The following is a 26,012-nucleotide window of genomic DNA, read 5'->3' as shown; positions in this document are numbered from 1 at the left end:
GCCCGCTCCGGCAGCTACAGCAGTGGCATCTCATCCCTCAGCCGATGCAGTGTCTCTGAAACATGCGGCATTGACCTGCCACCACCCGACCCTCCTCTACCACCCGCCGTGCCCACAGACATGCCTATTCGCAGGGGCAGCAAGACTCCTCCACCCTACAGCGTCTATGAGCGGAACAACCCTCGGCGGGCGACGCCACTGCCTCACAGTCTGTCAGTGCCACCCAGTACCGAAAACCCCAGCCTGAGTGCCAAACCCCAGCTGAACCGCACACAGAGGATTAATTCTGAGCCTCGGCACCGGCCCACACCCAGAAAGGTTTCACAGCTGTAGTGCGGCAGTGGTAACTAAAGGGACTATTTTTTTGCAATTGTCGACTGTAAAATTACTGTAGGTTATGTATCATAATTGCGAATGTTTTCAGATGCAGGGAGGCAGATTTATTTGGAGGGCTGAGAGTTGTGGATTAATAGGTAAATCTTTCGAAGTTTAGAAATAAGAGTGTTAATAGATAAATCATGAAATGTCATATAATGATTAATTATTCATTAATTCATTCATTCATTCATTTTCCTTCGGCTTAGTCCCTTATTTATCAGGGGTCACCACAGTGAAATGAACCGCCAATTAATGAATTATTATTAAATTGCACTAAACTGAGTACTATTATGCTGCAAAATATATAGTAAAATATTATGTACTGTCATCATGGAAAAAGACTAAATAAATTAGTTATTAAAATCTATTGGGCCCTATCATACACCCGGCGCAATAAGCAAGACGTGTTCGGCGCAATTTGTTACTATTTTCAGACCAGCGCAACCTTAATTTTCACGCTTTGCACCACGTTGTTTAAATAGTAAATCCATTTGCGCTACTTTGTGAACTTTGTAGTTTTTCCGTTCTATAAAGGAGGCGTGTTAAGGCGCATTGTTGGCACATTGCTATTTTGAGAAACTGAAATATACCGCACCGTTGACCAACTAAAAGCTTGTCTAAAGTTAATAGTTCTGTGCCTATGCAGGTTCAAACGCTTACACATTGCTTAATACACACAGGATGTGCAGCAATACACAGATATGTTTACATATGGAAAAAAAAAGGATTAAAATGTTCCAAAAATTATTATTTACTACATAAATATAAAAACTACTACCTCCATGCCTTCATGTTGGGGTGCTTTTTTTCAGGTTATTCATGACAATATGCATTTGTATAATGTTGTTATTATTAGCAGTATTATTTATTATATGCATATTTATATTTGTTTTAATAAAAACTAGTTTAGATTTGTCCACCTGTCGGATTTTGGAGACATTTGCATCACCATATGGGCATAAGAATAGGACGTGTATTTGGAAAGTACTCTTTCACACTTCATTATTATTGTTCATTTATTAGTTTGCAGGAAATTAGAACTGAATTTAGAAATAGTTTTGAAACAAATCTTATGTTAACAAACTAAATTAAAAATGTAGGCTAATGAATATCTTCAGCTGAGTGCGTACAACACCGTTTTCTTATCAACAAAAGTAAAGGAGTAAAGTAGAGTAAAGATAAAGTAAAGAGGTAGAATGGAGGAGGTTCGTTCTTTATCCTCATTCTGCAGATGGTCTGTTTAACTGTTTTCTCGCTAATGAAGCATTCAGTTTTTAAACTAACAAAGTCCACCATGTAAATAGCAAATGCGCTATGGTGTGAGGCAACTGACTCTTAAAGAAAATGGGAGATGAGACTCTGATTGGTTTAATGCACTTCATGTTCAAAACACACCAATAACTCATTAAGAAAATAAGCACAACCCTGTTAGACCATGCGCCGTGGCACAAAGCGTATTTTTCCATCCTTAAAATAGAAAAAGTGGATTCGGAAATGCACTTAATGCTTTTGCGCCATGCGACTTAGACTTTTGCGCCTAGATTGTTAAAATACAGCTCTTTATGTTTAAAACGTGTTGAAAATATCTTCTATCTGATCAAAATTTCACAGCAAGGCAAATCATTTTATAGGAGAATTAAACTAAATTGGCAATAGTGTATGTGTCCGAATGAGTGTTTGTTGATGTTTCCCAGTGCTGGGTTGCAGCTGGAAGGGTATCTGCTGTGTAAAACATGATGGATTAGTTGGCGGTTCATTCCACTGTGGCTACCCCTGATGAATAAAGGGACTACGCCGAAGGAAAATTAATGAATGAATGTATTTTATCAAAAAAGTGAATAATTATTCATTAGTTTTAATTAGATATCATGCTTTATAATCACAATAATAATATTTGTGATTTAAATACTATTTAAATTGAATTTAATTTAAAATTGTATTTATCCATAAATAATTATAGTATCAATAAATATCAATTAGACAATCATTTCATGATTTATTTTTAACCTTTTTCACCGAAAGATTTATCTGTCAATAAATCTCTCTCAGCCCATAGATTTAGATTTTTAATTCAGCTGTTTGTATACTAAAAATGGAAATGAGAGTACAAGGGAATGCACCCGTGATGAATGTTTTCCATTTTCCGTTTCTTAACTAGATCATCTTGATTTCATTTACAGCTGCGTATTTTGCTGGTTTAGTGACTTACTTTTGTGGATCTGCCCTTTAGACGACATCTAATGCGCAGCTCAAATGCTCTTCGCGGAGTCCTTCTGATATGCAGTTACAGCTGGAAATGAAAATGTACAAGAGAAGCCATGAAGAGATTATGTCCGCTTTGAAATGGCATGTAATTTACAGCAGAATCTGAAGATCTGGCAGGTCCATATCCCATTTAGAGCACTCTGAAACATATTGCTAGCAAGGTATTTTTGATAGAAGCACACAAAAACAAACAAAAAAAAACATCAGTGTTGTACAGCTTTTCTTTCCACATTACGGCAGTTTTTCTTTTTGGTTTGAACACAAACGGAGACGTGTGCAGCTAGACCTGCGACCTGTTTTGAACCGCTTTGTACTTTCTGGAATGGCTAAAAGGTGCTACATTCTGTATTTCTTAGTGTTTGTTTTCTTTTTTCTAACGTAGCCTCGTATCTACCGAAACTGCCTGACCGTTTAAATGTGCCATGTGATGAAATTGTGTGGTCTCCGAGTTTTGTGCCAAAGATGCAAACAGTATTAACTTCTTTGTCAGTGAGAGTAGTTAGGAAAGCTTAACTGAAGTTAGCGTGATCGCTAGTGCTCAACAATGTGCTTCTTAAAACCGTGTGCAGAGGCGTAGATCAGAACTGCATGGGGCATGAGCAGTACAAAGCAATATAACCATAGTAGTTTGCAGAGAGTGATAGAAACAAACATCATCTAGTTCTGAGATGAATTTTTTTTTCTCCCACTGCAAGCCTGATGGCAAATCGGGTTGTGCCGCCGCAAGTCACTTCCCAACAATATTGGCTAGATCAAATCTGTTTTGCTTTCTCCTTTAAATGTTAAATCTGAAAGAAGTTTTTGCGCTGAGCTCCGAGATTCAATTTGGGCTCTTATTTGGAGTCGGGGTCAAAGAAGATAAACACACAGCTTAGGGAATGCTGTTTAGGTGGAATTGGTTTTCTTTTATATTGTTTTAGCTTTTGTGTCATTTCAGTATTATATTTCTTCCTTTGAAAAATTATTGTCACTTCTCATTTTCATTTGAAAAACATGTCATTTTATTATATTACAGAAATACACAGTGTTTAACAAAATGGCTGATTTTAGACATTTACAAAGTTTGTTAAATGTATTACCTAACAGAAATACTGTATGTGATTTTAAATGAATTTGTATAATCTTACACTGTAAAAAAGCAGTTAGTTACTTCAAAAAAGTGAGTAAACCTGTTGACGTTACTTAAAATAGTAAGTATATCCATTGACTTTCTTTAAATAGTAAGTATATCCATTGACTTTCTTTAAATAGTGAGTAAATCCATTGTCTTTACTTTAAATGTTGAGTAAACCTGTTGAGTTTACTTTAAATGGTGAGTAAATCCCTTCTAACTTGGAACTGTTAAGTTGACCTAACTTAATTTGTATAATTATGCACATAATTTATTTAGTTAATAATTAAAAGGGGACCTTTATGCCCCCTTTTTAGAAGAGTAAAATAAGACATCCCTAGAGTGTGAATGTTAAGTTTCAGCCTAAAATACCCCACAAATAATGTTTTATAGCTCTTTGAAACTGCCTCGTTTATGCTTTGATCCAAATTGTGTCGATTTGGCGACTGTCACTTTAAATTCAAATGAGATTGTGCTCTTTTTAAAAGAGGGTGGAGCTACAAATGCCTGTGTGTCAGCATAGGGGCATGCTCAAAAATAAGATTTACGTCTTGTGCCAATAAGGGGGAGATCATCACTAATGGGCGGGGCTTCCCCACTGATGACGCGTACAAAGAGAGAATGTCAATCAAAGTGTTGCTGCAGACTGATTTTATCAAGTGCGATTATAAAAAAATCGAATTAATTAGTAGCTGGTTATATTCTCACACTGTTGCCACGCAACTGTGTTTAAACCCCTCATGTAAGTGATTTTTGTCTAATAGGTCCCCTTTAAGGCAATGGGTTTACTCACTTTTTAAGCAACTCCCTTTTTTTAAGTGAAGCAAACTTATTGCTTTTTACAGTGTACCAAAATGTATGAGCTAACCTATATTCAGAACAACCTCTTATTACAACCTTTACTGGTACATAAGCGGCTTGAATGAAATAATAAAATGTTTATAGACCGCATATGAATTTGTATGTTAGCCACCAATTATTTAAAAAATAGTTTTAGACATTTACAACATCCAATCATTGGGGGGGGGTCATTTTTGGTACAAAGAACAACATACAAGCTTTAAAAATGTTATTTTAAAGAAAATACTGATCCAGGCCAATGGAAAAACAACTATTTTACAAGGTGGTGATTTCTTATGGACTTGCTAAAGTAAAATGAAGGTCAGTCATCACTGGCGGCTAAACAGATTGTACAAAAAACTACTCAAATTAACTATCAATCAAAAGCGAGTTGAGTTTAATTATTTGAACTTGCACTGAAGACATGATTGAGTCGAATTTAACGTGTTTTCTGCAAATACCTTACGCGTTCTGCATCATTCGTGCCGTCTGCTGGAAATTCATCTAAACTATGTCCCTACATTTGCATTGACTTTGATTGCATTCTATAATGAGAATATTTTATCTTGCTTTTCGTGTGAACCCAGCATTTCTATCAATGGCACATAAGCAGATTGTTGAATTTCTGCCACTCTAAGCAAATGACACAGTGAATGACATGATGCATTTGCGTAAGGTGCTGAATTTGCCTCAATCACATCTTTCATGGAAGTAAAAAAATGAACTCTAGGTGAAAATTCACACAAGGTGAAAAACATTGAGCAATTAAACTATACTGACGTGATGCTCGATCTTGTTGCATTTGGTGTAAACCTAGCCAAAGTAAACAATACAAGAATAAAACAATACAAATGAGATTGCACAAAATCATTCAAATTATCCATCAGTTTTGAACAACTGACTTCAGACATTAAAGTTTCATTTTATAGAAAAAATCAACCTAATCTCACAGGAAACAATACTATTTAGCAAAATGGGGATTTTGTATGAATTCACCCTATATGAATGTTACGAAAAATTAGATTGTATGAACACGCAGGATTATAGCAATTATTTACTGATTCAAAAATTCTTAAGCTCAAAGAAAATATCAACCATTTCCATGGAAAGACATAACTACTTTACAAAAATCATATTTCGCATGTGTTCATTCAATGCAAATCTTACAAAACGTACAGATTTTTTAAATAAGACCTCTTAATATAGCCATCACTGATATGTGCTGTAACAAGACTTTATAAAAACGTACAAATAAAATGATATTAATTAGCCACCAATTCCAAATACCTGGTTTTAGACATTTAAGAAGTGAAATTTCAACATAAATAACAAGGCAATGTAATCTTACAGGAAAACTGAACTGTTTTACAAGATTTCTTTGAACTTGTCCAATGCCAATTTGATCAATCTGATCTTAGGGGCAAATGACTTTTTTTTACAAGATGGAAATTTCATATAAATAAGTCCAAACCGAGGTTTTTCAAAATATATTATTTTTATTATATACACTACCTGACAATAGTCTTGTCATCTATCCAAGTTTTAGGAACAACAAATAATAACTTGACTTCTAGTTGATCATTTGGTATCAGAAGTGGCTTATATGAAAGGCAAAGGCCTCTAGATTACTCTTATTTTACCAAAATAAAATAAGATGCCTTGATTTTTAATTATTTAATTAAGACGGTATGGTCTTTGCTTAGACAAAAGTCTTGTCACTTAACAGAAATAATGTACAGTATAGAATATGAAGTCATGGTGCAGTGAAAAAAGAATAAATATTGTGTATGACTCCCATAAGCATGAAGGACTGCATCCATACATCTCTGCAATGACTCTGATAACTTATTATTAAAGTCATCTGGAATGGAAAAGAAAGCATTCTTGCAGGACTCCCAGAGTTCATCAAGATTCTTTGGATTCATCTTTAATGCCTCCTCCTCCATTTTACCCCAGACATGCTTAATAATGTTCAAATCTGGTGACTAGGCTGGCCAGTCCTGGAGCACCTTGACCTTCTTTACTTTCAGGAACTATGATGTGGAGGCTGAAGTATGAGAAGGAGCGCTATCCTGCTGAAGAATTTTCCCTCTCCTGTGGTTTGTAATGTAATGGGCAGCACAAATGTATTGATACCTCAGGCTGTTGATGTTGCCATCCATTTTGCAGATCTCTCGCACACCCCCATACTGAATGTAACCCCAAACCATGACTTTCCCTTCACCAAACTTGACTGATTTCTATGAGAATCTTGGGTCCATGCGGGTTCCAATAAGTCTTCTGCAGTATTTGTGATGATTGGGATGCAATTCATCAGAAAAATCCAGTTTTCCAAATGATCAACTAGTCAAGTTACTATTTGTTGCTCTTACAACTGGGATCGATGACAAGACTTTTGTCAGGTAGTGTATTAAGCATGAAGTTCTACTTGTAAATATAACCATCAATGACATTTAAGCAGATTGTATACCGAAACATATGTTTAAAATCAAATTTATACGAATGCGCCAAAAGTGTTAACAAGTGTTGCACCATACTACCTTCCCACGAAAAAAAAACTTACCACGTTTTGACCTACAATTGAATAAAAATAAATATAAAAAACAGCTTTTTCACTGCCAGCTTGATCGCTTACACTGGTTTTATTAAATATTGGATGATGAAAATTTGACAGACTTGATTCTTAACTGAAAAACAAAAGCAGCCTTTGTGAATATTGGCTGTCAGTTTACATGATTATAAAAATGTCAAAAATACCCCCTTGTGATTTTATTATATCATCACATTTTGTAGTTGAATAAAAATGTATTTTTTTGGCAAACTAAAAAGTTAAAGAGTGAAGAATCAAACCTAACACTGGATTAACTGCAAAGCACGTACAGATGGGCACCGTATACAATTCCTTTGTAAGATATTTTATTAACAGCTTTGCAGCTATGCTCTCATACTCATATTCCGAGAGATGCTCATTTTTAGGCAATCATGTTTTGTAATTTGGATAGATTGCCGATGCTCAAGACTTCAACTCTAGCCACGCTTGCATTTCTCCTCTCCTGTTCTTTCCTTTCACCTTCCTTTTTATGGATTATACTCTTTCTGTTCAATTTTTTGAACTTGTAAAGTTGTACTTTATATCATACGATGGGATGAAAGTATTCCATATAGCCTGTGTTACAGATTTTGTACAAAAGGTGTTTATATAAAAATGTAACCAGTTCATAGCTTTGAATGTTGCAACTAAAGTTTTTATTTGTAAATGTTGAATATTAACCATCAGACAAATAAAGATTGATTGATGTAAAATGTGACCTTTTATGTAATTAATCTTTTTTGGATGGATCCAACTGGATGGGGTAGTTAATCAATAAAAAAAATAGCTGTTAATTTACTCAGCATCAGGCCATGATGCAAAGTAGGCTCAATTTACAGCTCTCCTAGAGTTAAACAGTTGAGTTTTACCTTTTTTTTCAATTCAGGCAATCTCCAAGTCTGGCGGTAGCGCTTTTAGCTTAGCTTAGCATAAATCATTGAATCGAATTAGATCATTAGCATCTCACTCAAAAATGAACAAAAAGTGATGTTAATGGTCACGTCGACAGTTACCTATCGCTGGGCACTATTTTCAGGTGCTGCGTAATATCATCGTGCCAGCTACAAACATGGTATGTCAGCAAAGTTTGTGTATTATTACACCAGAAGGAGGTTATAGTAGCCATGTCGACCTACAAATTAGCAGCATTTTATTTTCCATCAGTCTTCACAAACATTAAAACTACAGAAATGTTCTAAAGAGAAAAATTATGGAAACAATTTGGTCATTTTTGAGCGAAATGCTAATGGTCTAATCCGATTCAATGATTTATGCTAAGCTAAGCTAAAAGTGCTCCCACTAAACTTTGCTAAAGTTAGACTTAAAGGATTCAAAAATGGTAAAACTCAACTGTTTAACTTTAGAGTGGCTGTAAAATTAGCCTATTTTAATAAACTGTGTCTTTCTATAACAGCTACTGACACATTGAGAGTAAAAAATGCATACATTCAAAAACAAAATTCATTCTTATGATTCCTGTCATTCTGTGGAAGAAATGAACCCTATGTATATTTAATAAAAATTATGTTAATAAATAATGTTGATTGTTTTGTATCATAATACCTCAATGTATCGTCAGGAGCCAAAGGTATTAAATTTGTTTCCTGCATGTGGTTTTTTCAGTGCTGCTAGCTGATGTCTCCTTCTGACTGAAGTCTCATATGTCATTTTGGCTAACAAAAAACTGAAAAAACAGTCTCCTACATCTTGGATGGCCTGGGGGGATAAAATTAACAGCAAATTCTCGAAAAACGCACCATTACTAATTAATGACTATAGTTATTAGTAATATTTATTAGTATTATTTAACTATTATTCAATATTACTAAGGTTACTAATATTCAGTAAACTTTGTAGGACCAAAAAGTTGCCTAAAAAATACACACACACAAAAAAACCCCCAATAATTTTCTGTTTATTTGACAATGTTTATTGTTTGGTTAATTGTTCTTATTGGTTAAGTTACTTAAAAAATAATTACTAATTATTAATTGAAACTATTCAAGTATCTAAATTACGCATTTGGTGTTAATTAGAAGTCTTTAGAAAAGTAATTTAATTATTTAATAAGTCATTTATTAAAGACTTTATTTATTAGTTTAATAAAGATTTATTAAATTATTTATTAAGACTCAACACTTCTTAATTCCTTACTCAGTTAATTGTTTCTTAAGCATGCACAATTGTTGGACAAATATAATTTTCATTATTCGATGGAAAAATATTGTTGTAAATAAATAAAGTCTTTTCAACAATCTATAATTATGGGAATAATCGGTGTAATTAGCCACAAATTAGCTACTTTATAATTTATTTTATTTTATTTATTTATTTATTTATTTATTTATTTATTTTTTTTTTTTGGGTGGGGGTAGAGAGTATATACAGGAAAGTGTGGGGAGCAGAGAGAGGGGAAGGACAGCATAGGACCTTGAGGCAGGAATCAAACTTAGGTTGCTGTGAACACCAGAGTGCCATGAATCGACTTTTCTGCTGAAAAGATAAAGGGGTTACTTTTTAATTTTAATTTTTTTTAATTTTAGGTATTTTGTAGAAAGCTGAAAATATGTAACCATTTACTTTCATAGTATTTGTTTTTTTTTCCGCTATAGACTATTTCAATATGGCAATATCGTTGTTCCATGGCATGAACAGTTTCTGCTTGTCGTTAAACTATTTCAGAACAGTAACAAGATGTGATTCAGTCATAGCTAATGTTAACCCAGCTGTTATTAAAAAAATATCAACATGTAGAGCTCTCTGTATTATTAGAAGCTATGGAAAATAAAAATCTAAAACAGGATACACAGGACCATTGCTATTTGTTTACATTCCTCAAAATGGTCTATGGAAGTCGATGGTTACAGTATAGGTTTTCAGCTTTTTTCAAAATATCTTCTTTTTGTGTTGAACAGAAGGTAAATAAAGGTTTGGAAACACTTGACGGAGACTAAATATTGCGTGAATGTTCATTGTTGGGTGAACTATCCTTTTAAGAAACGACTGAATTTAGTCATAAATAAGTTCAAATTCAGAGTGTTTTGTTATTCAGATATTTTGTATAAAATATATTCGATAATGTATAATAATGTATACTCGATTTTTCAATTCATGTACTCTTGTGGAGCGCAGAACAGCGGATGAATGACTCAAACTGACGGGCTTTAGGACCCGGGAAACAACGAGCGTCAGCGTGGTGTCTTACTGAACGGAGGGACGCACAGCACGTACATAAGACATTAGGTGAGTGTTTTGACACGCGACTCAAATCTTTCATACTCGGCAATAAATTCTTACCTGTGCTGAAGGGTTTGTTCTTAAGTTTTGTGTATGTATTACAATTGTATCCATGCATCACAGGGTTTGTCACTCGCCCACTGTTTGCCCTTTATAGTAGAAGCAGCAGCAGCGTGTCCTGTCAGTCCAGCGTGGTCTCTTTACACTTAACTACAGGTGCATTTACGCTTGTAGTGTGAATAATTGACTCCGTTTTGAACTAATTGACAAAAAAAAAAAAAGAGTTGTGAGAAGAGGTTGACGACATGTTGAACATTTTAATAATGTTGTAATATTGTAGTTTGTACAGTCGACCTGATTTCTGAGGTCAAAACTCATTTTGTCAAACTCTAATTTGTATACAGTAGGTGAATAACTGACCTACTACAAATGTGTAGTACTACGAACTATACTGTATCCCACAATGCAGCGCACACTTTACCATACAGAATCAGAAAATAAATATTTTATAGAGTCTTTAACATAAAGGTTAGTTGTTTGGTTGACATTGATGGTTTGAAGAACCTTAAGATCTTCATAGTGAAAAAAAAAGTATTTTAGATTATTAAAACGATCCTCACACTAATGAAATGGTTATTTTCTGAACCTTTAACCAAATGTCTCTTTGGGTAATCAAAAATTGTTCTTCTACGGTGGCACTGAAAACCGTTTAAAAAAACTTCAGAAAATTTGTAAAAGGAAAAGTATTGTTGTTTTGGAAATGCACTCATTTTACAAGCCCTGACTTTTAAAATTTTTAAAATTCATTCTTTTTATCTGGGTCTGGAAGGAGCACTATTAGCTTAGCATAGCATAAATCATTGAATCAGATTTGACAATTAGCATCTCGTTCAATATATATATATATATATATATATATATATATATATATATATATATATATATATATATATATATATATATATATATATATATATACATATATATACATATATATAGTTGAAGTAAGAATTATTAACCCCGCTTTTGATGCTCCCTTTTTTCTTTTTTAAATATTTCCCAAATTATGTTTAACAGAGCAAGGAAATTTTTCACAGTTTGTCTGATAATATTTTTTCTTCTGGAGAAAGTCTTACTTGTGTTATTTAATCTAGAATAAAAGCAGCTTTTAATAAAAATAAAAAAACATTTTAAGGTCAAAATTATTAGCCTCTTTAAGCTGTAAATATTTTTCGATAGTCTACAGAACAAACCATCATTATACAATAACTTGCCTAATTACCCTAACCTGCCTAGTTAACCTAGTTAAGTCTTTAAATGTCACTTTAAGCTGTATAAAAGTGTCTTGAAAAATATCTAGTAATGTACTGTCACCACGGCAAAGATAAAAATAAATCAGCTATTAGAAATGAGTTATTAAAACTATCATGTTTATAAATGTGTTTAAAAAAATCTCGCCATTTTCCAAGTAAAGCTGGACTCTTGTAGTTACACTGTGTACTAAGACTGACATTAAATGAAAAGTTGCTGTTATAGGTTAATATGGCTAGGCGTAATAATCAAAGGATTGTGTTGCGCTATTTTCAGTGCCTGAAAAATAGTCCCCAGGTAATGGTAGGTAACAGCTCTGCATAATTTCATTGTGCCTGCTGCAGCCATGGTATGCAGTAAAGTTTAACAATTTTGTGAATTTGAACAAAATAAATCTTCACATACAGTACTAAATAGCAAAGTATGTTATTTCAACTTGTAAGTATTCATTTCTGAGTTCATTTGATCGTCTTGTCTTCTATGTAGAAAACATATTTTAATATCGACTAGCCATTGAGTATTTACTGAGGTCAGGAAAATGATAAGCGTCTTTAGCTTTTTTGCCATATAGATACCATATAATGAAGCTGCTGACACAAAAAGAGGTCGTTCTCCCATATGAGAGCTGGAATTAGTTTCTAGGTTAATTAATCAACAAAGCTGCTCTGTGAAGGTGCCCTGATGAAGAAGATTATTTAGCATGTTTAACATCACTGTACATTGGCATACCAGTATGAAATGATTGTTTCACATTTATTCACAACTTGGTTTAATTGGTTTAATCATTTTAATAATGTTTTGCAAATAAAATAATATGCAAATAAATGAAAAATTGTGGATTTAAATGAATGTGTTATATGAAAATATTTATTTGCATTATACAATTTTTATGTTTATAAATGTGGCTCAGTGGTTAGCACTGTTGCCTCACAGCAAGAAGGTTGGTGGATTGAGTCTTAGCTGGGCCAGTTGGCATTTCTGTGTGAAGTTTGCATGTTCTCCCAGAATTCGTGTGGGTTTCCTCTCAGTGCTCCAGTTTTCCCCACAGTCCAAAGACACGTGCTATAGGTTGCAGCTGGAAGGGCATTCACTGTGTGAAACATATGCTGGTGAAAAATAGTTGATGGTTCATTCTACTGTGGCGACCCCTGATAAATAAGGGACTAAGCTGAAGGAAAATGAATGAATGTTTATAAATAGTATAGCAATTTTAGTAACTGTATTTTTCTAAAGAATAATTTGACAATAAATGCATTCATTTAATAGATATTAAATATAATAACAAATTTATATGTAAAATCTTTAAATAATATTAATATTAATTCATTAAATCACTCTTAAGTCATTTTTATCAGACAAAGCCAGCCTATTAATATTTTGACATTTCAGACTGTGTGTGTGCGTGCATGTGTGCCTGTGTTTGTGTGTGAATGCACACTTTACAGTACTTATGCAAAGCCATTTAAGGTCATCCATTTAAAACTGAAGTGTGTGCAAACTTTTACATGCATGCATAATAGTAATAATAATTGTAGCGAATTAGCTCAAAGTAAATTGAAGATCCATTTAAACGGGGCTTCAAAAGAATCGACTCTTTAAATCCGAACAAACAAATCGTCCAGCGATCATTCGAACGGACTGTTGACTTCAACTACGGCTATTGCTGTCTAAAATAAAAAAACCATTTATTTTAAGTAGGGTAGCAGAATGCATGTTTAAGGCTTTAGATCAGGGGTGTCCAAACTATGGCCCGCGGGCCATCTGCTGCCCGCAATCAGTTTTGTGGCGGCCCGCGAGGCTTTTTATATATATCAATAGAATCCAAGAAAAGAGACAAAGAGAGAATGATGAGTAGGGCGAGATGTCATTCCTACCGGTAAATGTGTGCTTCATGTCTAATGCGAAAGTGAAAGCATGCAGCAATATTACCGAGAGCTGTTTATCTGTAAGGAAAATTGACCGAAAATTGACCATCTGATAATTTTCCATATTTTAATCTTATAATATGTTGTATTAGGCACTAATTCCTGCACTGACAGCTTGAAAGAAAGATCAACATTGATCTGCTTCATGATCTGATGCAGTCTCGGTCTCTCCATAATTTGACCCCATAATGCAGAATTCTAGCCAACGTTTCTTTAATAGATTGATTAATGCAGTAGATAGATTTTTACAAAACCTGACAACTGAAACGAGGCTCTGTGTGTAAAAGTATGACCTCTCTGATTTATACTTGGTGACAATGTCTATGGGTGTCAAAATTAAAGTGCACATTTTCACTTATAAAATATTCTATACACAACTGGTCGAAAGTTTGGAGTCAGTATGATTGTTAAATATGTTAAAATAAGCTTCTCCTGCTCTCCAAGGCTGCATTTATTTCATCATAAATACAGCAAAATTGTGAAATGTTGCACTATAAAATAACTGATCAAAAGTAGTTTATCATTTAATTTAATCATTTTTAAAGATGAGTTTTCAGCTTTATTACTCCAGTTTTCAGAGTCACATCCTTCAGAAATCACTAATATTAATTATTATTGTTGTTATTATTAATAGTATTGTTATTAATGGTAATAGTAATAAAAGCAATATTGTCTGGAATAATAATCTTTGTTGAAACTACATACAATAAGAAAGCAGTTATTTAAAATTTTAATAAATATTTAACAATTTAACATTTTTCTACACTTAATCTACATTTAATAAATGTAGCCTTTATGAACTGAATAATTTTTCTTAAAAAAAACATGAAAAAATTAATAAAACTGACATCAAACTCTTGACCGGTACCGTGTATATATATATATATATATATATATATATATATATATATATTTACATTTGAGATTTTAAAAATGTAAGTCTTTCTAGAAACACAGTTGGACGACGAATTAAAATAATTCCATAACACACACACACAAACACACACACACACGCACACACACACACACACACACACACACACACACAATATATATATATATATATATATATATATATATATATATATATATATATATATATATATATATATATATATATATATATGTATGTATATATGTATATATGTATGTATGTATATATATATATGTGTGTGTGTGTGTGCGTGTCTGTGTGATGTATGTAAAATTTGGCCCGGTACAACGGTTTTTTGCATGTGGCCCTCGGCCCAAAAAGTTTGGACACCCCTGATCTAGCTATTGGTATCGGCGAATCCAATATCGGTGGACCTTTACCTATAAAACAACTTTAGCAAAGTCATTTAAGGTCATGGAAATAAAAAAGTCAAGTGTGTGCAAACTTTTGACTCATGCATACTTAAAAAAGCAGCTCGTTTTAAAAGTTGTCCCGCTGGATATTGTGAGTGAGTGAGTGAGTCAGTCGGATCCTTTTAGTCTGCTTGTCTTCAGCCGTCTGGAGCACATCATTAATCTCCTGGCCACTGTGATGCAGACTAATGGTCAAGCTTTCCAGCTGAAATCATACTTACAGGTGCACACATTCACATCATTTAATCAGATTCGGTCTGTCAGCGTCCTGTTGTGAAACGCGCCGTTAAAGTAAGCCCATGCATCAAGGGAAAGCCGAAATTGCCTTGTCAAGAGTGCGAAATCTGTCATGGCGGTTTCAAATCAGCCTAAAGCTGCGAATTCGCTAAGCATTTTTTGGACACATTTGATGACTGGTGCAATTAAAATGGTTACGCTCAAGTATGCATAAACAACGCTGTACCAGGCTACACTTCTACATTATGCAGGTGGCATATTTGACAGTGTTACTCGCGGGATAAATGGCTTAAAAATGGGAAGTGTATATGATGAATTAATTGTACGAGACCACTGTGTGTTTCGCATCTGGAATGGTCAGCTACTACGGTATTACAGTAGCAAGGCATTTGCTGTTAAGTCTAGAATCAGTTGGAGATTATAAAAAAGTGCTTTTTCTGAGGTGGAAACTCAAAATTCTGATGTAAAAAAAAGTTTTAATTTCAACGAAGCCAAACTCAACCAAGCATAAACTTTATTTTTGTTTTTTATTGAGTAATAAAATGGCTGTTGTGAATTTATTATCACACAAGTCTGAAAAACAAGTCAGAACATCCCAATTTAAACTCAGAATTCATTTTGAGAGAGAACTTTTCAGAATTTTCTGGTTTATGTCTCACAATTCTCACTTTTTTCCTCAGACTTTATTCTTTTAACTTATTTTTTCAGATAAGAAATTTAATTGTAAGTTTATTTTTTGTAACTCCAAAGAAAAGCTTGTGTGAAAGCCTTTAAACTCTCAGTCACAAGAAATTATGTTACATTTTTTAGGGTAAAATAAGCATACTTTTCAGATATAAAATTAGGCTTTATCCTGACATCTTTGAGCTTATAGGACCTCAGAATTGCAAGAAAGCCTTATAACTCCTAACCGCAAAAAATAATATCACAATTCTGGAGGAAAAACAAGCAGAATTAAGATGTAAGCTTAGAAATCTGAGAAAATGTGAGAATCGTGAGATATAAATTCCAAAAACAAGTTAGAATTCTGACACTGAAAAAAATTATTCAAAGATGATTCCTTGGATTTACTCAATTTTTTTTTCGTTAAGTGGTTGTAAACAATTTATTTGGGCTGAATTTAAACAAACAAATCAAGTTGAACATTATTAAATTTAATTTGTTTGTTTAAATTCAACACAAATAAATTGTTTGCAACAGTTTTGCATGCAACCCTTTTTTTCAGTGTATATAATGTTCCCAGGATGTTGATAACAACCAAAGAAATCCATATATGCAAAGAAAACAAAACAAATTGATTTACAAATAAAGTTGTGTGTAATAAAATGAAACGACGCAGAAAGTATTGAACTCTTGAAGAAAGGGAGGTGTAGAAAGGCAGTGAAAGCTCAGACAGCAGCTGAAATCTCTCAGAAGTTATTCAGCAACCTTCTGCCCTTTGACAGTGTAAATGAATATCAGCTGCTTCAGTCCAACGTCTACATTATCAGGATGATGAAGTTAAAACCAGGGTAGACATTTCAGCTAGACAATGACCCAAAACACAGCCAAGGAAACTCTCAAATGCTTTCAGAGAAAGAAAATCAAAATGTAGAATGGCCCAGCCAATCACCTGGCTTAAATCCAATAGAAAATACAAAATAAAGATCAGATTTGATAGACAAGACCCACAGAACCTTCACAATTTACACTCTGTTAAAGCCTCTTAAAAAAAATCACACCTGAGCAATTCATGTGACTTCATTCTCCATATGAGAGGCGTCTTTAAGCTGCCGTTATATAATGTATTAAATACATTTCGGTAGTTCAGTACTTTCTCATTTCATTGTTATTACACATAACTCATTTTTCAGATTCATTTATTTTGTTGTTGTTGTTGTTTTGTTTTATCTTTATATTTGCATTGTTTGGTTTTTACCAAAATCTGGTTCAATTCTATGTCAACAGCTCCTTTAGAAATATAATTCCCAGGAAAAAAACCTGACATGTTGAATACTTATTTTTCCCGCTGTATGTACAGTAGTCAACATTTGAAGTGGATCATCAACTGTCATCAAAGTTGTCCTCCTAAAACTATTGAACAACACCCATCCTTGTCATTGGGCAATTTTGAAAAACTTTTTTGATCCACTTTAAACGTTGACTACAATAGATCTGTTTTTTCTCTGAACTGCAAGTTAGTCTTAAAAATTTGAGACATGAAATAATAATGGTGAGTTTATATCTTACAGTTCTGAAAAAAAAAAAAACTCAGAATTGTCATAAAGTCAAAATTGGATGAAGTTGCAATTTTGTGGAAAGAATCTTGATGCACATTCATTATTCTGCCTTTTTTCCCGGAATATTCAGAGATTATACCTGGAATTTATACCAGGAATTAAGGTTATGATTTATTTTTCTCAAATTAGAGACAAAACTCTTCTTTAAATTCTGGGTTTACATATTTCATATTTATTTATTTTTAGTAATAAATGGCAATTGTGAATTTATTTAATCCAAATCTGAGAAACAAGCCAGAGCTGCAAGATATAAACTCAAAATTCAGCGATAAGTAGTCGGAATTAAGATTTAAAGATTTTTTTTTCCCTCAGAATTCTTGGGATATATATTGCAGTTCATTCAGAATTTGACCTCAGATTTGATTTTGATTTATTTTTTTCTTTTTCAGATAAGAAATTGCAATTTTGAGTTTCTGTTTATTAATTCTAAAGAAAAGCTTGTGAGAAAGCGTATAAACTCCCAGTCACAAGAAATGATGCTAGAATATTAGTAATCAAAAAAGGCAGAAAAAAATCTGAACTCAGACTTTATCTTTGGGATTTTTAGTTTATTGGACAAGAAAACTTATAAACTGCTCACTGCGAAAAAATTATGTCAGAATTTTAAGAAATAATCCAAGATGGTAATTCTCAAATATAAATTCTGAAAACTATATACTTTGCAGTAGCACAATTCTTCTCACAATTGCAAGTTGTGAGTTTACATCTTAATGTTTTGAGGAAAAAATTAAAAACATAGTCAGAATTATATGATGTTGCAATTTTGAGGGGTAACAAGTCAATCCCGAGATGCAAAATCACACTTCCAAACATAGAACTCACGCTTTGCCTTTTTGAAAATTCATTACTCCCATTTTTGACATTTTCAAAATTCTGAGCTTATAACTAGAACTTCTGACATTTTTACCTAATTGTTAGTTTTGTATCTTGTTTTTTTTTTCTAGTTATGAATCAGTGAGAGGCTATTAAATCACACTAGCAAAAAGAAGCATTCTGAGTTTGTGACTTTTGACTTTTTGTTCTTCTGAATTGCGAGATAAACAAAATTGGAAGAAAGTCTGTAAACTTGAGATCACAAAAAATAGTCGCACTTCTGAGGAAATACATCTTGTTAAGTTCTTAAGTTTTTAAGCTCGCACTTTTTTTGTTTGTTTGGGGTTTTTTTTGTAAGAAAAAGCTCCCAAATAACTGCAGCTAAAATAGTCCTTCACAAGAAACGCATCTTTAATTCAACTTAGCGAAGGAAAAAAAATCTATGTTGCACACCTGCTGTGCCAACCTTGGTTTTTACTGCTCACGGTTTTATTTCCATCCACAGTGCATTGAAAATGGTGCAAAATACTCTCGACTCACATCTGAAAGGAACCTTTGATGAAAAATGAGCTCTTTTGATCATCCCGGATTCTGACCCTTTTTAAAGAATAAACTATTAGATTCTCCACTTTATGCACCTTTGAGATCCTGTGGCATGTGCCAACCATGTTATATTAAATATTATATACCGTAGAACCACATTGCACCATTCTATCCCTTTCCTCGTGCAGGAAAAAATATATGTGGCTCAGCGGAGGGACAAGCAAAAATAGAAAGCTTTATATAAAAAAAGAAGCTGTGGAGTGTTTTGTGGCTCCAGGGTGATTGGCAATCTCTCACTGTATGCGGGTGAGGGATTATTGTTAGAGAAATCTGACAGCTGGCACTTGGCAGGTCTGCCCAGAACAACCATGGATAATTTAGCCACTCGTTGTCATAATAGTTCATTAGTGGCACTCTTATGCGAGAAGCATGTGAACTAAGTGAACGAATGCTTAATAATAGAGGACGTTTCTGTGCACATGATGAATCAGAATCAGAATTAATTTAGTACTTGTGAATTGTTCAAGAAAAAAAAATGTAGATATCAAAATTTAGTGAGTTTTGACACTTATTGCATTACTTATTGTACTATATTTATTTATTTATATATTTATTAATGCAATTGCTCAGAGTGGTACCATTGAACTAATCAATACTGACCATAATGTACATATTACAAAATACTTTGATGTCAATTAAATGTTGTTGTTTTTTTTTTTAGAAAAGTCAGCACTCCTAAAAACCTTAATTTTAGCTTCGGAACTGTTTATGAGGAGAGAAATGTACATTTGTTATTTTAAATAACTTCATGTATCATTAAGTAGGTTAAGGTCAAAATCATTAGCTTTCCTGTGAATTCTTTTCTTTTTCAAACATTTTCATAATGATGTTTTACAGAGCAAGTAATTTTTCACAGTATTTCCTATATTTTTTCTTCTGGAGAAAGTCTTCTTTGTTTTTATTTCAGCTAGAATGAAAGCAGTTTTTAATTTTATTTCAACCATTTTAAGGTCAATATTATTAGCTCCTTTACGCTATATAATTTTTAAATAGTCTACAGAACAAACCATCGTTAAAGAATGATTTGCCTAATTACCCTAACTTGCTGAATTAACCTAATTAACCTAGTTAAAACTTTAAATGGCACTTAATGCTGAATATGCAGCAAAAAATATCTAGTAAAATATTCTGTACTGCACTGTCAACATGGCAAAGATGAAAAATAGTTATTAAAAATAATATCTTTAGAAAAAAAGATTCCTTTCCGTTAAGCAGAAATTGGGGAAAAATATACAGGGGGGGGGGGGGGGGGGGGGTAATAATTCTGACTTGTACATGTATATAATAATGTTTGACAGTAATACATTCAGTTTTGCTTTATTCATTTTTATGATCAATATACATATCTGATTAGTAATTAATAGTTAGAAATATTCTGACCTTTTTGTTTTATAGTATAGACCTGTTATTTCCATTTTAATTTTGCATTCAAATTTTAGAAATCAAATATTTAAATGTATTTTTTAGTTAGCATAGATAAAAAGTCTGTATATGTGACCCTGGACCACAAAACTAGTTGTAAAGAGATTTTGGCTGAGATGCAAACATTTAAATATCTAAAATCTATTGGTTAAAATATATCTAAATATTGAGGAAATTGGCTTTAAATTTAAAACTGCATATATGAGTACACCCCATTAACAAATCTATGTATTAAATAAATATTTTCCATAAGATGCTATTGTATGCAATAATATATTTGTACATATACTAGATTAGATAGTACCGAGCCAAATCTGGAGCTAATCTAACAAAATGTACGATAACCGTTCAAAAATAAGTACACCCAAATTTACAGTTGAAGTCAGAATTATTAGCCTCCCTGAATTATTAGCCCCCCTGTTTATTTTTCCCCCCAATTTCTGTTTAACGTAGAGAAGATTTTTTTTCTACACATTTCTAAACATAATAGTTTTAATAACTATTAAATTATTTTATCTTTACCATTATGACAGTGAATAATATTTTCCTAGATCTTCTATACAGACACTTCTATACAGCTTAAAGTGATATTTAAAGGCTTAACTAGGTTAATTAGGTTAACTAGGCAGGTTAGGGTAATTAGGCAAGTTATTGGATAACAATGGTTTGTTCTGTAGACTATCTGGAAAAAAAAATTAGCTTAAAGGGGCTAATAATTTTGACCTTAAAATGGCTTTTAAAAAATTTAAAATTGCGTTTATTCTAGCCGAAATAAAACAAATAAGACTGTCTCTAGGAGGAAAAATATTATCAGAAACACTGTGAACATTTCCTTGCTCTGTTAAACATATTTTGGGAAATATTTAAAAAAGAAAAAAATTCAAAGGGGGCTAATAATTCTGACTTCAACTGCATGTTACTGAAAAATATTTAATACATGTTTTTAAAAGAGGAAAAAACAAGAAAAACTAAAAATATATAACATTATGTTGAAATGTTGTAGTTTGTAATTTATTTCTGCAATATTTCATTTGAATTTCTCTCTTTCTAAAGACTAAATTATTATTTTAATAAATATATCTGTTTATTAAATGTTTTGTTGAAATGCATCAAAGTATATGACCTATAATCACTGAGAAATGAATAAAAATATTCATTTTCAAAATGGGGTGTACTCAGTTATGCTAAGCACTGTATTACTCATCACAAATTATATAAAAAAATAAAAATCTATCATTTGGACTCATATCGTGTATTTTTGGATCACAAACAACGAGTTACTGTGGTTACTTAATATTTATCTTAATTAAATTGTTTAATTAATTCATTTTTCAGGAAATAATTCATAATTCCACTTTAATGTCATTCATTCATTCATTTTTCTTCGGCTTAGTCCCTTATTTATTAGTGGTCGACACAGTGGCACGAACTGCCAACTATTCCAGCATATGTTTTACGCAGCAGATGCCTCTCCAGCCGCAACCCAGTACTGGGAAACACCCAGACACTCATGCACTCAAACACTAAGGGCAATTTAGTTACCCAATTCACCTATACTACATGTCTTTCGACTGTAGGGGAAACCGGAGCACCCGGAGAAAACCCCACACGGACACGGGGAGAACAAAACTCCACACAGAAATGCCAACTGGCCCAGCTGGGACTCAAACCAGTGATCTTCTTGCTGTGAGGTGATAGTGCTAACCACTGAGCCAACGTGCCACCCCACTTTCATTTTAAAATTGTTATTTAATTTAAAACTGCTGTGATTTTTGATTTTATTTCTGACTTTATATCTTATGATTCATTGCTTCTTTTCAACTTCATCCTCAAATATTTTTGTACTCTTTCACATTTTCACAAAACCTCATGCGAATGCTATGGTGTCAAATGTTAACCGATTGAATATTATATTGAAATGTGCGTAGCCAACATGCACAGCAGAGACTCAGATTTATTTCTTTAGTTGAATTTTTTTGGCGACCACGGAAGTGCCACCCTGACAAATCCTTCCCTTGATTGTGATTCGCTCAGCACTTTCCTCTGAGCCTCAATTCTCCCAGATCCTCTTCTCAGTTGTTGTAGCCTCTGATTTCTGAGCCTCTTGAATGCCCTTCTGTGAGCAAATGGCTTCAAGTGTTTCTTCAAGTGCTTACCAGTAAGTCTGCAAAGTTGCTGTGAGAGACCTTGAGGGCTTTGTTTGGGGGCGAAATACTGCAAGCCGCTCTTCGTCTTTCTGCTACTGTGGCGAACTGTACAATAAATTAGAAGCCTAATTGCGTGCCGTGTATCTCCAAATCAAGCATCACACCGGCAATTAATGGTATTAGAGCAAATGCACTCTTGTCAGATTCAATTTCAATGCCTCAGTAGGTTTTCTGCCCTAATGCGTTGGGTGTACAGCGTTTTGTCATTCGCAAAAGCGGCCCACAGATGTTCGCAGATAACTGCAATTACTACATTCATTATTTAATTGCTTGCTTTATGAGTGTTTTCTTCTTTTTGACCTCACTAGCCCCTTAGAGTTTGAATCAAAACAAGACGCCTCACGGTTAGAAGCGTAGGGTTATACATGTAGTACTTTTGCTCTTGTAGTTAATTTAAATTGGTTTTATTATAGTTTTTACTCGTTAAGTTTTCTTTACTGTGTAATGTTGGTGTTTGAGGATGAAAAAGATGGACAATTAGGATGGACTTATAAACTTATAAATACACACCACCTTTTTTTTTTTTTTTAAATAGGCCAATTTTCAACTCCACAAGAGTTAGGGGCCGGTCCCACCAAGCGTGATTTACTAACGGCCGCAAGGATTTTGCGCACTGCTTATGCGCCCTGCATGCCTCGCGTTTTAACCGCCTGCTGCACCTTGTGTTTTTGCCGCGCTTGTAGTTGAAGAAAGTCAACTCTGAGCAGAAAAAGCATGTTACGTCAGTTGCGTCTTTGTCATTCTCTAATTAAATTAAAGCAGAGGTGGGATTGTTGCATAGAGCTGTTGTTGTCTATTGGAAGGAATGCGTCAATAGAGCCGCCATTTTAGTACAGGGTACTAAGGTGCAGTGGAGGACTGGCCATCCGTAGCCCAAGATATATACATGTATATATGTTCGGTAGTTTTCCCAGTGGTCATTATGCAAATATTTTTTTTAATTACATTAAAATTATAATTATAATTTTACATGACTTTTCTACATCGATGGATAAGTGACCGCACAGGGATTGCAGACATAGCATTCATTCATTCATTTTCTTTTCTGCCTTTATTAATCAGGGGTCGCCACTGTGAAATGAACCCCCATCTTATTCAGCATATGTTTTACGTAGCGATTACCCTTCCAGCTGCCACCCATTACTGGGAAACACCCATACACACTCATTCACACACATACACTACAGACAATTTAGCGTACTCAATTCACCTGTACCATATGTCTTTGGACTTGTGGGGGAAACCGGAGCACCTGGAGGAAACGCGGAAGCGGGGAGAACATGCAAACTCCACACAGAAATGCCACCTGACCAGCATCTTCAGATTGGCTTTAGTTTTGTCTAGTGCGGTTGAATGACTTTTGTCCTGAGGTACAAATATAGGGGCAGCATTGACGCATGCTCAGGGTTCGTATGTGATATCTAGTGTATATCTATGTGTCAAGATGACTGCGGAAACTTTTGAAGATAGAGGATAGACTAGCGGTTGCTGTTTTAAGTTGTCCGGAGCTGTATGATTTCACAAATCTTAAATATCATAATATTATTAAATATTAAAATTATACCAATATCTACAGCAACATTCGAGCACAATAAGAAGCTGATTCAGTCGTTGCCTAGCGACATGAAAAGCACACTGCACTTCTTTTTTTCTTGCCAACAGAAAGGCATTGTGGTGCACCTCACGTTTTTGGAACATAAAATCGTGTTCGGTGTGATCTGCCCTTTAAGCAGTTGAGTTTTACCGTTTTTGAATGAATTTAGCCAATCTCTGGGTACAGCAAGGGCACTTTTAGCTTAGCTTGGCATAACTCATTGAATCATATTAGATCGTTGGCATTTTGTTCAAAGAAAAAAAAAGTTTTGATAAATGTCCTATTTAAAGCTTGACTCTTCTGTAGTTAGATTGTTTACTAAGACAGTTGGAAAATTATGCTAATGGTCTAATCTGATTCAGTGGTTTATTCTAAGCTAAGCTAAAAGTGCTCCCGTCAGACCTGAAAATAGGTTGGATAGATTAAAAAATGTATCTGATAAATGTCCTATTTAAAGCTTGACTCTTCTGTAGTTAGATTATGTACTAAGACAGATGGAAAATTATGCTAATGGTCTAATCTGATTCAATGGTTTATGCTAAGCTAAGCTAAAAATGCTCTCGTCAGACCCGGAGATTGACTGAATGTATTCAAAAAAATTGATCTGATTGTATCTCTTCTCTAATGATTCACTTATTCAAGTGATCCAGTCAGAGCAAGTCTCTAGTTAATATTTTGCTATATTTTTAATATATTTTTAATAATATATTTGAGATTGGTTGGAAGGATTCAAAAAATTGATCTGATAAATGTCCTATTTAAAGCTTGTCTCTTCTGTAGTTAGATTGTGTACTAAGACAGATGGAAAATTATGCTAACGGTCTAATCTGATTCAATGGTTTATGCTAAGCTAAGCTAAAAATGCTCCTGTCAGACCAGGAGATTGACTGAATGTATTCAAAAAAATTGATCTGATTGTATCTCTTCTCTAATGATTCACTTATTCAAGTGATCCAGTCAGAGCAAGTCTCTAGTTAATATTTTGCTGATTCAAAATTTATGATCCAAAAATTTAAATGATTCGGCCAGTGTGCATCACCAGTTAACGAATCACTGCTTTAAATGATAGAGATGGTGTAAGTCTCCAAATAATGTTTCACTGATTCAGATGTTTTGATGGAGCAAATCTCTAATTAACATTTTACTGATTCAAATGGTCCATTCAGTGTGAGTCTCCATTTAACAAATCACTGCTTTAAATGATCTCCTTGGGGCAAGTTTCCAATTTAAGAAATCACTGATTTAAATGACTCTGTCGGAGCAAGTCTACCGTTAACAAATCTGTGATACAAATGTTCAAATTGGATCGAGTCTCCAGTATGCATTTTACTCATGTAACCAATCACAGCAAGTCTCCACTTAACGATTCACTGATTCTAATGATCTGGTCAGAGTGGGTCTCCAGTTGTCAATTCACTTAACAGTGCTTCCAACAGCTTAGAAATATACTTGTTGTAGCGGGATTGAAACACATCCTTCACCCATGTCACATAAGTAGTTAACTACATGTGACACGTTCAGGTTGCTTTATTGGCATGACGTTGAGTACAGTTTGCCAAAGAATTTTAGATATGTAGAAAATATGTAATAAATTACATCACCAAATTAATAACATATACAGCAAACGAAAATATGTTACAGGAAAATGAATAAAAACAGACAATATCTCTAAAATGGATATTTATTAACAATTAATTAATAATTGCAATAAAAAGTATACATATATTTTGCAGCCGGTTTAAATGTCATTTCGTCCACTCCCAGTATTTCATAAAGTTTTTTTTTTAAATCGTTTCTATTATTTACTTACTTTTTACTTTTTTTACTCTTTATTATTTACTTTTTATCTCGGG

The 26,012-nt window shown here is 33.6% G+C and overlaps 2 protein-coding genes across 3 annotated transcripts in view; both read left to right on the top strand.

Moving 5' to 3' along the window:
- Positions 1-1,181, top strand: part of dock4 (dedicator of cytokinesis 4) — a 209,184-nt gene extending 208,003 nt beyond the window's left edge. The window contains 1 exon segment of the mRNA XM_056451516.1: positions 1-1,181. This exon segment is cut by the window's left edge and continues 72 nt beyond it. Within this exon segment, the coding sequence (XP_056307491.1) occupies positions 1-333 (333 nt within the window). The 3' untranslated portion in view covers positions 334-1,181.
- A 9,182-nt stretch (positions 1,182-10,363) lies between these two features.
- immp2l (inner mitochondrial membrane peptidase subunit 2) overlaps positions 10,364-26,012 on the top strand; it is a 211,557-nt gene continuing 195,908 nt past the window's right edge. Inside the window, exon 1 of one of the 2 annotated variants that reach the window (XM_056451658.1) lies at positions 10,364-10,427. The gene's annotated coding sequence lies outside the window, so the exon portion shown is untranslated. Of the gene's footprint in view, positions 10,428-21,957; positions 22,050-26,012 lie in introns of those variants that run through there. The other variant, XM_056451659.1, reaches the window with a different exon arrangement.

The sequence above is a fragment of the Danio aesculapii genome, chromosome 25, assembly GCF_903798145.1.
Source record: "Danio aesculapii chromosome 25, fDanAes4.1, whole genome shotgun sequence".
Taxonomy (NCBI): Eukaryota; Metazoa; Chordata; class Actinopteri; order Cypriniformes; family Danionidae; genus Danio; species Danio aesculapii.
The sequence above is the reverse complement of the archived record's forward strand: the minus strand, read 5'-3'. Positions and strand labels throughout refer to the sequence as shown.